Genomic DNA, 13,520 nt, shown 5'->3' with positions numbered 1-13,520 from the left:
CTTAAAGCTTAATTTACAGCAGTGCCCTCCTTTCACGTTCCAAGCAATGCTCCTAGCGTCGGCCAGTTCCTGCTGCCGGCGATCCGGCCAGCATGAACTCTGCCCCTGTCCCACCCCCGTCGCGGCTGTCCCCGGGAAAGATCCCTGCATGCTGCCGGCGAACCGCTCAGCAGGAACGGTTCGCCTCCCCGCCCCCACCACGTGGCTGGGCTCGGGAAAGATCCCTGCACGCTGCCAGCGATCCGGCTGGCATGAACTCTGCCCCTGTCCAACCCCCGTCGCGGCTGTCCCCGGGAAAGATCCCTGCATGCTGCCGGCGAACCGCTCAGCATGAACGGTTCGCCTCCCCGCCCCCACCGCGTGGCTGTAAACCGCCGGTTACAGTTATTTAAAGGAACAGGCAATCAGTCCTCATACTAAAATTCCCCTAATTCAAAGCAGGTCACCATGAGTGATATCACTCTGATGAGGATTACGGAAACAGAGAAAGACCGCATGCTGCGTGAATGCCAGCAAACACCAGGGCCGTATGCCGCCATGCTTTGCCAGGCAATGATACCGGAGTACCTGCTGCTAGCCTGGCGCGGAAAAGTTTGCTACCATGGAGGAGGCAATAAGGCCGCTCTCCCCAGGAACCTGATGCAAAGGCTTTCACATTACCTCCAGGAGAGCTTCGTGGAGATGTCCCAGGAGGATTTCTACTCTATCTCCAGACATGTTAACAGACTTTTCCAGTAGCTGCACTGGCAAGGACTAAAAAGTTAAGCGCCTAGGGCAAACTAATCATTAAAAACCCATTGCTAACATACCATGCCTATTCTATTCAAAATAAATGTTTAAAACACTTACCTACTGATCCTTCCCCTGATTCACAGTCCAGGTTACCGCCTTGGGAGGGTTGGTAGGGGATCTCCGTGAGGGTGATGAAGAGATCCTGGCTGTCGGGGAAATCAGCGTTGAAAGCGCTGTCGACTGCCTCGTCCTCCTCATCTCCTTCTTCATCTTCCCTGTCCGCGAACAGCTTCGAGGAAGCGGCCGTCGACAATACCCCATCGTCAGAGTCCATGGACAGTGGTGGGGTAGTGGTGGCGGCCGCACCTAGAATGGAATGCAGTGCCTCATAGAAATGGCATGTCTGGGGCTGGGATCCGGAGCGTCCGTTTGACTCTTTGGTCTTCTGGTACGCTTGTCTCAGCTCCTTGATTTTCACGCGGCACTGCGTTGCATCCCGGCTGTATCCTCTCTCCGTCATGGCTTTTGAGATCTTCTCGTAGATCTTCGCATTCCGTCTTTTCGATCACAGCTCCGAAAGCATGGACTCATCGCCCCATGGTAAGTCATGATCAGATCCAAGACTTCCCGATCAGTCCATGCTGGGGCCCTCTTTCTATTCTGCGATTGCATGGTCACCTCTGCTGGAGAGCTCTGCATCGTTGCCAGTGCTGCTGAGCTCGCCACGATGTCCAAACAGGAAATGAGATTCAAACTGGCCAGGCAGGAAAAGGAATTCAAATTTTCCCGGGGCTTTTCCTGTGTGGCTGGTCAGAGCATCCGAGCTCGGACTGCTGTCCAGAGCATCAACAGAGCGGTGCACTGTGGGATAGCTCCCGGAGCTATTAGCGTCGAATTCCGTCCACACTAACCCTAATTCGACATGGCCATGTCGAATTTAGTGCTACTCCCCTCGTCGGGGAGGAGTACAGAAATCGATTTAAAGAGACCTCTATGTCGAAATAAATAGCTTCGTTGTGTGGACGGGTGCAGGGTTAATTCGAATTAACGCTGCTAAATTCGACATAACCTCCTAGTGTAGACCAGGCCTTAGAGTTTTAAGTTTACCTCTGGAGCATTTGGCATTGGCCGCTCCTGATGGCAAAATATCAGACTAGGACATTGGTCTGTTCCAGTGTGTCAATTCCTGCCATTTATAGGCTAGTGGTGGGGAAGGGGTTAGATGGGGACATCTGGCAAATATCTGCAGTAATTTTCTTAGACTTAGAAGACAGGGGAAGAGGATTTAAAATGTCCGGAAGACCTACAGATCTCTTCCATGCATGGCTTCTAAGACAGAATGATTACTAGTTAGGTTTGTGCAGGAGTGATCTTTTCAGTGTTCCTCCAGCAAATTCTCAATAGGTCAGTTGTGTGTATGGCTAAAAGAATTTTTTTTTTTAAAGCCAACTATAGCATACCCAAAGATAAATGATAAACCTTCAAAAGTTTGTTTACAATTATCGAAATAGGAAGGACTAGGGAAAAGGGTATTTTTATATACACAGGAAGAGGCTGATCTCTTGAAAATACAAAAGCATAATTTTGATCATCTAGAAATGCCTATTCACCTTCTTCTACTACATGAATTACAAGAAACACAATGATATTGCCATATACAGTTTACATAAAACACTGAATTAGTCATAAAAACTTGGCAGACTTTGTGATCTGTGACAAACAAACAGAAAACAAGAGGGATAAACTAAAAACATTGGTACAGATTCTGCCACACTTATGCCCTTATTCGCTTTGAGATGCATTCGTAGTCTCACTAAGCTAAGGCTACTTCATGCTGCTCTAGCAGTGTAATTTACTGCCACTTTAAGGCCACTTTGTACTGCTAGGTTGGTGAAAAATGAATTTAGCATAAATAGGAATGAGGTCTTTTGAGAAATACTTTAGTATGCAAACAGTACCATTAATTTAATGGATCAGGTTCCTATACTCTGATTCACACTGAATAGTACCATAAGGTACTACTTAACTGGAGTAAAGGTATCAGAATGTTGTCCAATGGGACTATTCATGGAATAAACTGCTACTCACCATGAGTAAGAACGGCAAAATTGGGCCATTATTTTCTGGTTTCATTAAATAAAAACAGAAAATCCATCACTAAAAGTCCTATTAAAAAGGACAACAAGGTAGTCAGTGGTGGTTATTGGTTCCATCTAACAAGCTCGTGTGTATTTTTTTTTTGATGCTCCTAAAACAGCTCATGTTTCATTTGAGCAGCTGGAGAAATAAAGAACATAACACAAAAGAGGCAAGGTTTTGCATATCTTCTGGCCATTGTTTCCATTGCTGTTGTTGCTGTGTTTTACTTGGGGGTGGTGGTGGTTGGTTTTGTGTTTTGTAGGGAGGAAGGAGGATGCTGACCAGGCTTCCCAGATGGCTTAACTGTGATACTTATTTATGAGGAGAGGCACTATAAATAAAAAGCTGTGTTTTTTTAGGGTTTCCCCCCCCCCTACACACATCATTGTTTGACCTGGGAGTGGAAAGCTGCTTTCTCATCTATTTTTCAGAACAATCCATCTTGAAGACTTTAGAAAGCTGGAAACTGAGAGCCAATTATTTAGAATAATTCTCAGAACTGCAGTTATTGCACTTAAAAACTTTCCAATTCTACCTTGAATAATTTTACTCCAATATATGAATTATTCCATATAAAGAGCACAGAATAATGCAAAATATTTATGTAACATTAATTTAGATGTGTAAGGCAACTGACAAGTTTTTAAGCATGACCACTCTGGTTTCAATCAGAAACCTAATTAGCATTTTATTCACATCTGTTTAATTTTCTATTTTGGGATTCCCACATGCCTCTAATGTAAACCACTGAGAAGCCCTGTAGAGAGTTATTTGGGCGCTTGTCAAGGAAACCTGCTTTCCAACACTGCTTTCTGTAAGGAGGAAGCTGTTGGAGAGAATAGGGGAAGTTAGGGAATTTTAATTTTTCTCTGCAGACACTCTGTTTTATAATAATTTCTCTACAGCCTCTGACATATAAAGACCTCACTGCATATTTTCTTATATATATATATATATATATATTGGCAGAACAATAGTGGCATTAGACCTACGCTACTTGTGGGCACACCCGTAATCACACTGCATAGTATCTTATTCTACAAGTAGCCCCACTCAAGACAATGTGCCAGAATCTGCCTCCCTATATTTTGCCATCCCTCTCCCTCCTGGTTAACACCACAGTGAGTGGTAACTGATGAACAGGAGAAAGAGTCGGGTTTTAGGAGGGACCCTGGATTGGTGAGGGACCAGACATTCAGAAAAGTAAAGTCTGAGTCTGGCGGCTGAGGCCAGTGTTACATTCAGAGGCTCTGCTGTTTGTCTCCCAGCAGCCAGGAGAGAGAGGAACAACAAAATCCTTTTAGGCTTTCTTTGTGCAAAATTAAGAGCAAAAAATGCAGCAAAGACATTTTGTTCCCTATCTGGAGGTCACCTTTAGGGGAAAAAAAAAAAAAAAGAGAGAGAGACAGACTATTTTTACAATATACTTAGCTAGTTATTTTCTCGTTTTCCTTTGACAATACACAAAATTTGTGTGTGTTTTAACCCTAGCTAGTTCCCATGTGTAATGTGTATCCCCTAGGAACTGGTTAATTTAGAAAATGCTCATTTGTACATCTCATTTAGAGAGTGCTTACAATACTTGCTAGCTCCTCTTTCACAGATGGCACAAGTAACTCCTGAAAGAAAAAATAGATATAACTCAGAATGCTTAGAAACTGCTGCTATTGCCAACAGAAGTTGTAGCTAATGTCTTCACAGGAGGCCTCAAATGGTCTTAAAAAGTTTCAGGGCTGGGAAGATGAGAGGAGGTACTGAAGTAGTACACAAAAGCCAACAGAGTTTTAAAACAGAGGAGAGAGAAACATAGTATCACAAGCGGCATTGTGGATATTGAATAGCTGGCGAGAGAGCCAGAAAAAAGCAGGAGAATGTGTCTCTTGATGTGTGTAAAAGCTTATATTGTGGGGTTTTTTCCCAAAAAGAATCACTTAAAAACTTAAAAATAATGTTGTGCTGTTCTTAAGGGGCTCTTTTCTAGTAAGAACAGTAGGGAAAGCATCTGTTACCAGTCACAGTCACAACGACTACATAACTCCCAATCTTCCTCAACATATAATTGTAAAAAATGATATTTTGCAAGCCTGTTTATTTCCAGATTTTTTTTTAAATACATTAAATTATTATTGTGTGTTTCTTATGTGATAGAAGAAAAATTGCAGCTAGTTAACCCAGTATAAATAGCAGCAGTTACCCTTAGCAGTGGCTAGTAAGTAAAGTAATTTAAGGCTACCAACTGGGTGTTTTGGGAAGGGAACACCTATACAATGCTGTACATGTGTTTTATATTTTATAACCTTGCACAAGCATTGTGTATTTCTTCATGGACTAGACTCTAAAATATCACACCAAGGATTTTAACAAAGCCTGCCGAAGTATATAAAATTCGATATTTTAAATTAGTGCGTTAACTGTAAAGTTACAATAGATGCCTAGTTGTTATACACAGTGTCAACAATGAGACCTCATACAGTTAGCTAGAAGATCCATCAATACAAGTAGAACAGTGGTTCACAAGGTTGCAATTAGAACTGGCAAACTTTCATAATGAAACAAAAAACGAGGCATGGTTTCCAGTTTCATTACAGCCTGTGTTTATTATAAGGTACACAAACCTTTTGCTAACCTGATCCAAGTTTTGGACAAACCTGGGCCAAATTGTAGTTTTGGGTGGAAAGCACTGGCAATCTGAGTTTCGTCATGCTTAAAGTGCCCAGTCCTGCTCCACTCTAGTCAATGGCAAAAGCCCCATTGATTTCAGTGCAGTAGAAGAGCAGTTTTACTCTGAAAAGTACTCAAACGCCTTCTTACTCTGCTCGCTCTTAAGAACTTGTGCACCTTAATGACAAAAACATGTTTTTACTCCTCTTAGCTCTGAAGAGCCAACAGGGCTAACAGGGAGAGCGCTAGATTCTATTATCTTTTGCATCATCAACAGAATTGTTTAGCAAACTCCAGTCAGTTACACTTGTGCAAACCCATGGAGGGCAGAACTTCTATCACTGATGATGATGTGTGATATAGAAAGAATCCAGCTCGACTCCCAAACAGTCTACATGCCAACCCATCTCATACTTGCAAAGACTTACAGGATCAAGACCCTAATGCAGGGGGTGGGCAAACTTTTTGGCCTGAGGGCCGCATTGGGGAATAGAAATTGTATGGCAGGCCATGAATGCTCACAAAATTGGGGTTGGGGTATGGGAGGGGGTGCTGGCTCTGGAGTGGGGCTGGGGATGAGGAGTTTAAGGTGTAGGAGGGTGCTCTGGGCTGGGACCGAGGGGTTTGGAGGGCTGGAGGGGGATCAGGGCTGGAGCAGGGGTGCGGGAAGGGATGCAGGTTCCAGCTGGGGGTGCGGGCTCTAGGGTGAGGCTGTGGATGAGACGTTTGGGGCACAGGAGGGTGCTCCATGTTGGGATAGAGGGGTTTGGAGAGTGGGATCGGGGTTGGGGCAGGGGGTTGGGGCACAGGGAGAGGCTCAGGGGTGCAGGCTCCGAGTGGCGCTTACCTCAAGCAACTCCCGGAAGCAACGGCATGTTCCTTCTCCGGCTCCTATGCGCGGAGCAGCCCCCGACCCTCGGAGCATGGCCATGCGGCTGCTTCCGGGAGCCGTGTAGTGTGGCCCCCGACCCTGCGCCCCGGAGCGGGGCCATGCCGTGCCTTCTGGGAGCTGCGCCCCAGAGCGGGGCCATGCTGTGGCTTCCAGGAACCGTGTAGTGCTCTCCTCAGACCCTGCTCCCCAGCAGGAGCTGGCAAGCCAGCTTAAAACGGCTCGCGGGCCGTAGTTTGCCCACACCTGTCCTAATGTGTTAGTACATTTTATTTATATCATGAATCCAGATGCCTCAACAGTGGATTATTTTTTTTAAATGAAATGAAAAAGTAACTGAAAGTTATCTTCAGGATAACTAAATTGTGACAAAAGTGTGCTCCCATTTCCCCCTTTTTTCATAGTCATTTATCCTTTTTGCTAAGAATGTCAATTTTTACAGTCAGGAAACAATGAACAAGTTAAATGATGCACCTGCGTGGAAGTGAAATTAACTGATTAGCACCATACTTACAACTCCAACAGGAAAGGCTAAAACAGCCATCATCCAGTCACGGAGGGAAATGAGCTTTTTTAACTGTCTTTCTTGTTCTTGGCTGTCACTTCCTTTGGTGAGAAGACTGGAGAGATCGGTCAATACGCAGATCCCAAAAAAGACAGCCTGGATAACCTGCATGGAAACAAAATCCAATCTTGAAGACTATAGATACACAAATCATCAGATGCAATAGAGATACAGATAAAGACTCTGATTCAGCCAAGCACTTAAGTGCGTTCTTAAAGTTAAAAGTACGTGTTTTTAAGTGTTTCACTGAATCAGGACCCTAGAGATGGAGCATAGTGCTGGACACTCAGCAAGGAAGTCCTCAAGTCAAATCTCAGCTCCGATAGCGACTCATGTCACTTTGGGAAAGTCACTTAACCTCTCAATGTTACCAGTCCATAAAATGTGGATAATAATATTTACTCAACAGGAGATTCTAATATGAGGATTATTAGTTCATGTTTATACAGTGTTATGTAAGAGCTAAGCATTATTATATTCAATGGGAAAAAATTACTTAGGCCCAGATCCTGCAAAGTATAATTAAATATGTGCACAAGTCTTGACAGAATAGAGACCTTAGAAAACCCTATAAGGATGATACTGAATATGAACTTGTAATATGGAAGAAAAAAAACAAAAACAAAAAAACAAGTGAGACAACAATATATTTCTGGACTCTATGATACCAGACAGAGGGAATTCAGAAAAATACAACATAAATGATTAAATGGTTGGAGGTACTGATTTACAAGTAAGGGGTCTGTTAGGATTCAACAAGAAAAAATGATTTCTACCCCAAGAATCCTTCCCTCCATTTTTTCTCCACCTGGCTCTCTTACTTGAGCTGTTTGGAGATGATGTTGCAGAAGGCCAGAAGCTCAATTTTTTCCACTACTGGCTGTAAATTAGCCAACAGGCCTTCAAATGCCCACTGAGCATCCTGTGTCATCACCACACTAAAGGAATAGCTTGTGTTCCTGCTGCTGCCACAGCTCCCTCTCCACATACTGTAGATGCACACATTTTCCTTAAAAACTAGTGTAGAACATAGATCAAGCAACATTCCAAAACATGCACTGATGATGCCAGCCATGATACATGACAAGTTGTTACAGTTAGAAATTTTAAAAAAAAGTTCTTTGGGGAAAGTTCTATTTAAAACTCAAAAAACCTAAACATTTTGATTCTAAAAATAAGATTTTGGGTCCCCGAAACCCTATGATGCTAATACATTTTTCCTCTTTGCTTCTTTTAAACCAGCATTTAATCAAAAATAATCCCCCCACCAATCAGATGGCCTACTTATACAGAAAGATTATAAGAGCTAAAAGTGTTTTACCTTGGCCAAATGATGACCAAAGAGATAGGCTAACCATCTACAATTTACTCAAGGGTATAAGTATCAAGGAAGGAAAAGGTCCCGTTAAGGGAGGTCTAGAGAAGTATAACTACAAATAACTAGATGAATTTGAGCATAAGAAAATTTAGGCCAAGTGACAGGAAATATTTCCTAACAGTGAAATCTATTAGACCATGGAATAGTCTCCCAGAGGAAGTGGTGGAAGCCTTATTGCTTGAGTCATTCAAAGTTAGATTGGACAAAACATTCAAGAATATACTGTAGGGACCAATATTGCACTGGCAGAGTTTGGATGAGTGACCTAATAGGTTGTTTGCAAATCTAACTATGACTTCCTGAAATGAGATCTATCTAAAGTAACATAGCCTGAAACACCCACACTTCCAAAGGGAACTGAAATTGTACATTTCCTAATCAATCATAAACTGAGCTGCTTCTTTAAGTTATTCTGCTATGAGGACAAAGTTACATGGGGGAAATGTAATGCTATTATAGTGTATAGTGATGAATTTGTGAAAATACTGAAGAGAAGGAAGCTATCCATAGGTTGCAAAGTTGTGGTATGAGGGATAATGTATAACAATAAATTTAACAACTAACAATGAAAACTACAGAAAAACATAAGGCGGGAGGGAAAAATACATTTCCTGACAGAGAGTTACTGAACAGAGCCAGGAATAAATACTTCAGAGTTTAGGGAGGAAACTTCCCTAGCTCCCCCATACAAATAACACACATAGATATAGCTACTCACTTTCTTCCCTACATACAATGCATAAGAAGTGCTATACTGACAACTGCCCTCTTGTCCAACATTGGGGATTGAACTGGGGACCTCCAGAGCTGAAAACATGAGTCTCTACAGTATGAATTAGCGTGTCAATCTCTGTAGGTGGGGAACTTAACCAATTAATATCCTCTGGGATCAGGCACAGGAGATGCATGGCACACACGGACCAGTGGGTTACGCTATGAAACAAGTTTTAAGGGCCTATGCTCCCTTCAGTGTAAATTCTCTATAGTAGTTTAGAAGTTACAAATACATAACAAAGGAGGACATGATATTTCTTCCTAAACAACGTCCACTGAAATACCTTGATGTCATCACAGATTAAAGAAGATATTTTCAGAACAGAAGCCAGCTTTCAAAAACCTGGCCATAATGCTAAGTGGAGCAGCCACAAAACAGTAAAGGAAGCATGTTTTATTTTTCTGGAGATCAAGCAATAAATTGTGAGAATCCACCAAAAACATCCCTCTTAATCTAAATATTGCTGTGACGCATGGCCAGAAAGGGTTAAACAACCTGCAAAATAAATAACCCTTAAAAGACATGTGGGGAGATAATGTTTGTGTTTTTGTGTATTTACATATGTATGAGTAGGGTCGACAATGTAATCAGCAGTTTCTGTCTATGTTGTATTCTGATAATTCAGAGGTCAAAAGAACATCCTATCATTTAAATGAATTGTAAACACGGGATGTCTCTGTATTCATCTCTCTTTGAAATGTATAGCAAATAATCTGTGAATGGTGGAGGAACAAGCAAATTGCCCTATGTTAATTTGTGTAACTAATTACTGGTGATGTTTAGAAAGCAAAAGATTACATCAAAAGTCTATTGTTTAACCAGGACTGTGTCGTCAAGTGGATGCTAGAACACTGTACAAAAAGACCCTTGGATCCTGATCCTGTTCATCTCAGATCTGCTTAGGATTCATCAGTGGAAGTTTGAGTCGCAAGACTGAGGTCCCAGTTCTGCTGATACGCCCTGAATGTGGTATTTGGACATTGGACTATAACCTATGAACTATATCTGAAAGAACTCTTTGCAACTACAAAGCTCACCATCTATGCTATGAATCTGAACCTCAATTAATTGAACTCATGTCTGTATGTATATTAATCTTTTAACCATATTCTCGCTCTCTTTTTTTTAAAAAATAAATTTTAGTTTAGTTAATGAGAATGGGCTGTAGCGTGTATTTGTGTAAGATCTGAAACATTCATTAATCTGGGAGGTAATGTGTCCGATCCTTTGGCATTGGTAGAACCTTTTCTTTTATATGATGAAATAAGATTTTCAGAAATCATCATATTTGATTTAGGTACCTGGATGGAGGCCTGAGGCTGGATCACTTTAAGGGAACTGTGCTGTTTGGACTTCTGAGTAACCAGTGAGGTAATAAAGATGCTGTTTTATGCCAGCTTGATAAATCTTATTGGAATATTCACCAGCTTTGTGTGGATTGTCTGCCCCATTCTTTGCAGTTCACTCTAACTGAGTGAGCACAGCAGGCTCCCCACTAGGATCCCGGTCACAATTGCAAAATGCAGGCAAACTTTTTTTTTTTTTTAATTTGCAAGTCTGGGTCTCATCCATGTAGAAAGAGATACTGGTAGCCTATGAACAAAGTTTGAAGAGAGCACAGATTTACAAAAAGAAATAAATACAGGTCCATTATGTAGAACAATCATGCAGTAGTAATCAAGAAACAAAAACAAGGAATTGACATAATGAATGAAATCGCCTTTATACATTCCAGAAATGGTCCTGGTTGTGCACAAAATTAACACACCTTTTCATGTAATACTACCTCCCAGTTTACTTACAGATAAGTTTCCAGTGCAAAAGAAGGGGAATGTATTCATGAGGGATTCATAATTATGTGGCTATAGTTCACTGTTCTGAGAATATAATTCATATCTCCAAACTTTTAGGCATTCCATCAGTAATTCCCAGATATTGTCAGTATCTGAACAAGTTGTCCCTTGAAGGCAGCCTTATATGAATTTGTAATTACTCTCTCTTCTGAGACAACAAGCAGCCCGAAACAATAACACCAAATTTTAGCTCTACCAGCATGCAAAAACAAAAATTGCTGGTATCTGTCAGTCCACATAAATTACACTTTTTATAGTTTCCAAATCCATGGTCTGATTTTTCTTTGGGAAAAGAAAAACAGAATATGATTTATTACTTCAGATTATCTGTTACACTCTTGTTGCATTCTTCTCAGCTCATTTTCCATCTCTGTCCCTTTGATAACATGGGGAGCAAACAAACTGGGGAATGCATGCTTGAGTGCTATATTGCAGGATGGTACTGAGACTACTAGAACCATGAACTACAGCACAGACAAATACATGGTGTTCCTGGACAATAAATATATGAAATTAAATAAAACTTAAAAAGAAAGAAAATGATGATGAAAATGTAAGCATGAACTCACAAAATTTTATTTAAATATATGTCAAACAACAGTTCAATAGTGCTAAATTTTTCAGGAGAAAGGCCTTCTTGAACTGCCATACATGTAGGTATGAGCCTATGTTTCCTCTTTCAGTGTTTGCCCTAAAAGGGCCATATTGCTTGAGTTGCTTTTTCCACGAGGCCATTGGTCGGTGTTCGGTCACCATGTTGATGGCATTGGTCATGCCAAAGCCCTTAACAGGGAGGACGGCATGAAGGTTGCCATTTTCCTCCCATTTGCCATCATCTTGGATGACAAACTTGGGCATTGACCTTTGATGTTGTTTTTTTCAATTTTCAAACAAAAGAAGAATACCACTCAACATATAATTAAATAAACTTATAGGGATTCAAAAACTTACAAAAAATATTGGAAATTACTTGGAGTCACCTTCTTCTAACCTGCAAGGAATGGGGAAGAAGCCTTGTTAATTAAGAGCCAGAGATGAAAGAGCAGCAGCATTCTAGTTAATCTGCCGAGTAGTTAATGTTGCGATGTTAAAGCAGAGCCCATTTGGGGATGGGGCCAATGCTCCTCCACACAGGCTGCAGGTCCCAAGAGGTGTTTTGGATTATTTATTATTTTTTATTTGTTTTCAGTAGGTCCCACAATGTGGCAGGTACTTTTACAACACAAAACAGTGTGATGTCTTGGGTCTCGAAGCCAGGCCTGGCAGGAGGGGGGAGCTGTCCCCCACACAGCTGCCGCATCTTGCCCTCCACCCAATGCCTACTGAAACCCAGTGGGCTGAGAAGCTACTAGGACTATATCCCCAGCCAAGGCACCACCCACAGGAGCTCTGATTGGAGGATCACCTGGCTCCACTGATAGGTCCAACTACGTATTTATGCCAGGAGGTGACACAGGAGGTGGATTAGCCCTAATTACTAGGATAAAAGCTCTGAGGGAAGTCCTTCTCCTCCTCCCCGCTCCCTCAACTGTTGTGTGTGAACTCATCCGAGGGGCCCAATCTGGTAAATGGCTTCCGAGCACGCCTATTGGATCAGGCCCTGCATGAGCCTTAGGCGGCCAAATGCCTGTCTTCCCCAGGTTGTGAATTGCTCTGTGGCTTAGGCAGGAGATAGGCGTCCAGACACTTAAAATGAGGCAGCAACGCACATGTCTGGGGCAGAAACACAGGCGCTAAGGAAACTTTTACTGCAAAAACGTAGGTGTCAAGTGAGTTTCGGTGCCTACAGGATTTGGTGGGGGAAGTCGGGGTTGTGCATTGCAGTGATGCTGAAACCAGATCCAAATGCCTAAAATAAGGAGTTAGGTGCCTACTTTTGTGCATTCAGGCCTTAGTCGGAAACACTATTCTGTCTTACCAGTGTTCACTACCTCTCAAGAACCATGTTGGATATGTTATGACACACTTACTAGAGAGGCTGTGTGGTTGTACTCATGTAGTTTTAAAAGCAGTTTCCATAACATTGTTAATAATTTTTTTCAAAACCATATAAAGTTCTTTGATGCTATAGATAGGACTTGAGTTAGGTAAACTGTCAAAAATCCTTAGAAATCCAGTATTTTTGTGGGGGTGGGGGTGGGGTTGGGTTTAATAATGCATATAATATACTCATTCTTATCTGTAAATAAAACTCAAGAAAAAAATTAATGGCCAAAAATTAATGGTAACTGATAAAAACTAATAGCTATGTAACTATTGAAAACCTGATGTCAAAGTGTTATGTCTCAGCTGTTTTACATAGATGGCATTTCCAACATGATCTCAACATGACAGAAGTATATGCCATCTGGTTCAGAAGTGCTAACAGCCTGGAATCTTCTACTATGCAGCACATGAAGAGATGGAATGGACAAAATACAGTATATCACAGCAATATAAATAAGAATTTGACCAGATGCTGAGAATGAAGAGTACTACATATTCTGAAATCATTGCAATTATTTTTACTTGTATCACTCCCCCCAGAC

General features: G+C 41.7%; 1 protein-coding gene across 7 annotated transcripts in view; it reads right to left on the bottom strand.

Annotated features, from left to right (window-relative positions):
• AIG1 (androgen induced 1) overlaps positions 1-13,520 on the bottom strand; it is a 193,019-nt gene that overhangs the window by 131,409 nt on the left and 48,090 nt on the right. For 6 of the 7 annotated variants that reach the window (XR_010561292.1, XM_065400696.1, XM_065400701.1 and 3 more), the window contains exon 2: positions 6,936-7,091. Coding sequence is in view for 6 of the 7 variants with exons in the window: in XM_065400696.1 (XP_065256768.1) it covers positions 6,936-7,091 (156 nt within the window). In the remaining variant the exon portion in view is untranslated. Of the gene's footprint in view, positions 1-6,935; positions 7,092-10,714; positions 10,733-11,943; positions 11,984-13,520 lie in introns of those variants that run through there. The other variant, XM_065400703.1, reaches the window with a different exon arrangement.

This window comes from Emys orbicularis, chromosome 3, assembly GCF_028017835.1.
Source record: "Emys orbicularis isolate rEmyOrb1 chromosome 3, rEmyOrb1.hap1, whole genome shotgun sequence".
In the NCBI taxonomy this organism is placed as follows: domain Eukaryota; kingdom Metazoa; phylum Chordata; order Testudines; family Emydidae; genus Emys; species Emys orbicularis.
This window is presented reverse-complemented; position numbering and strand designations above follow the sequence as displayed.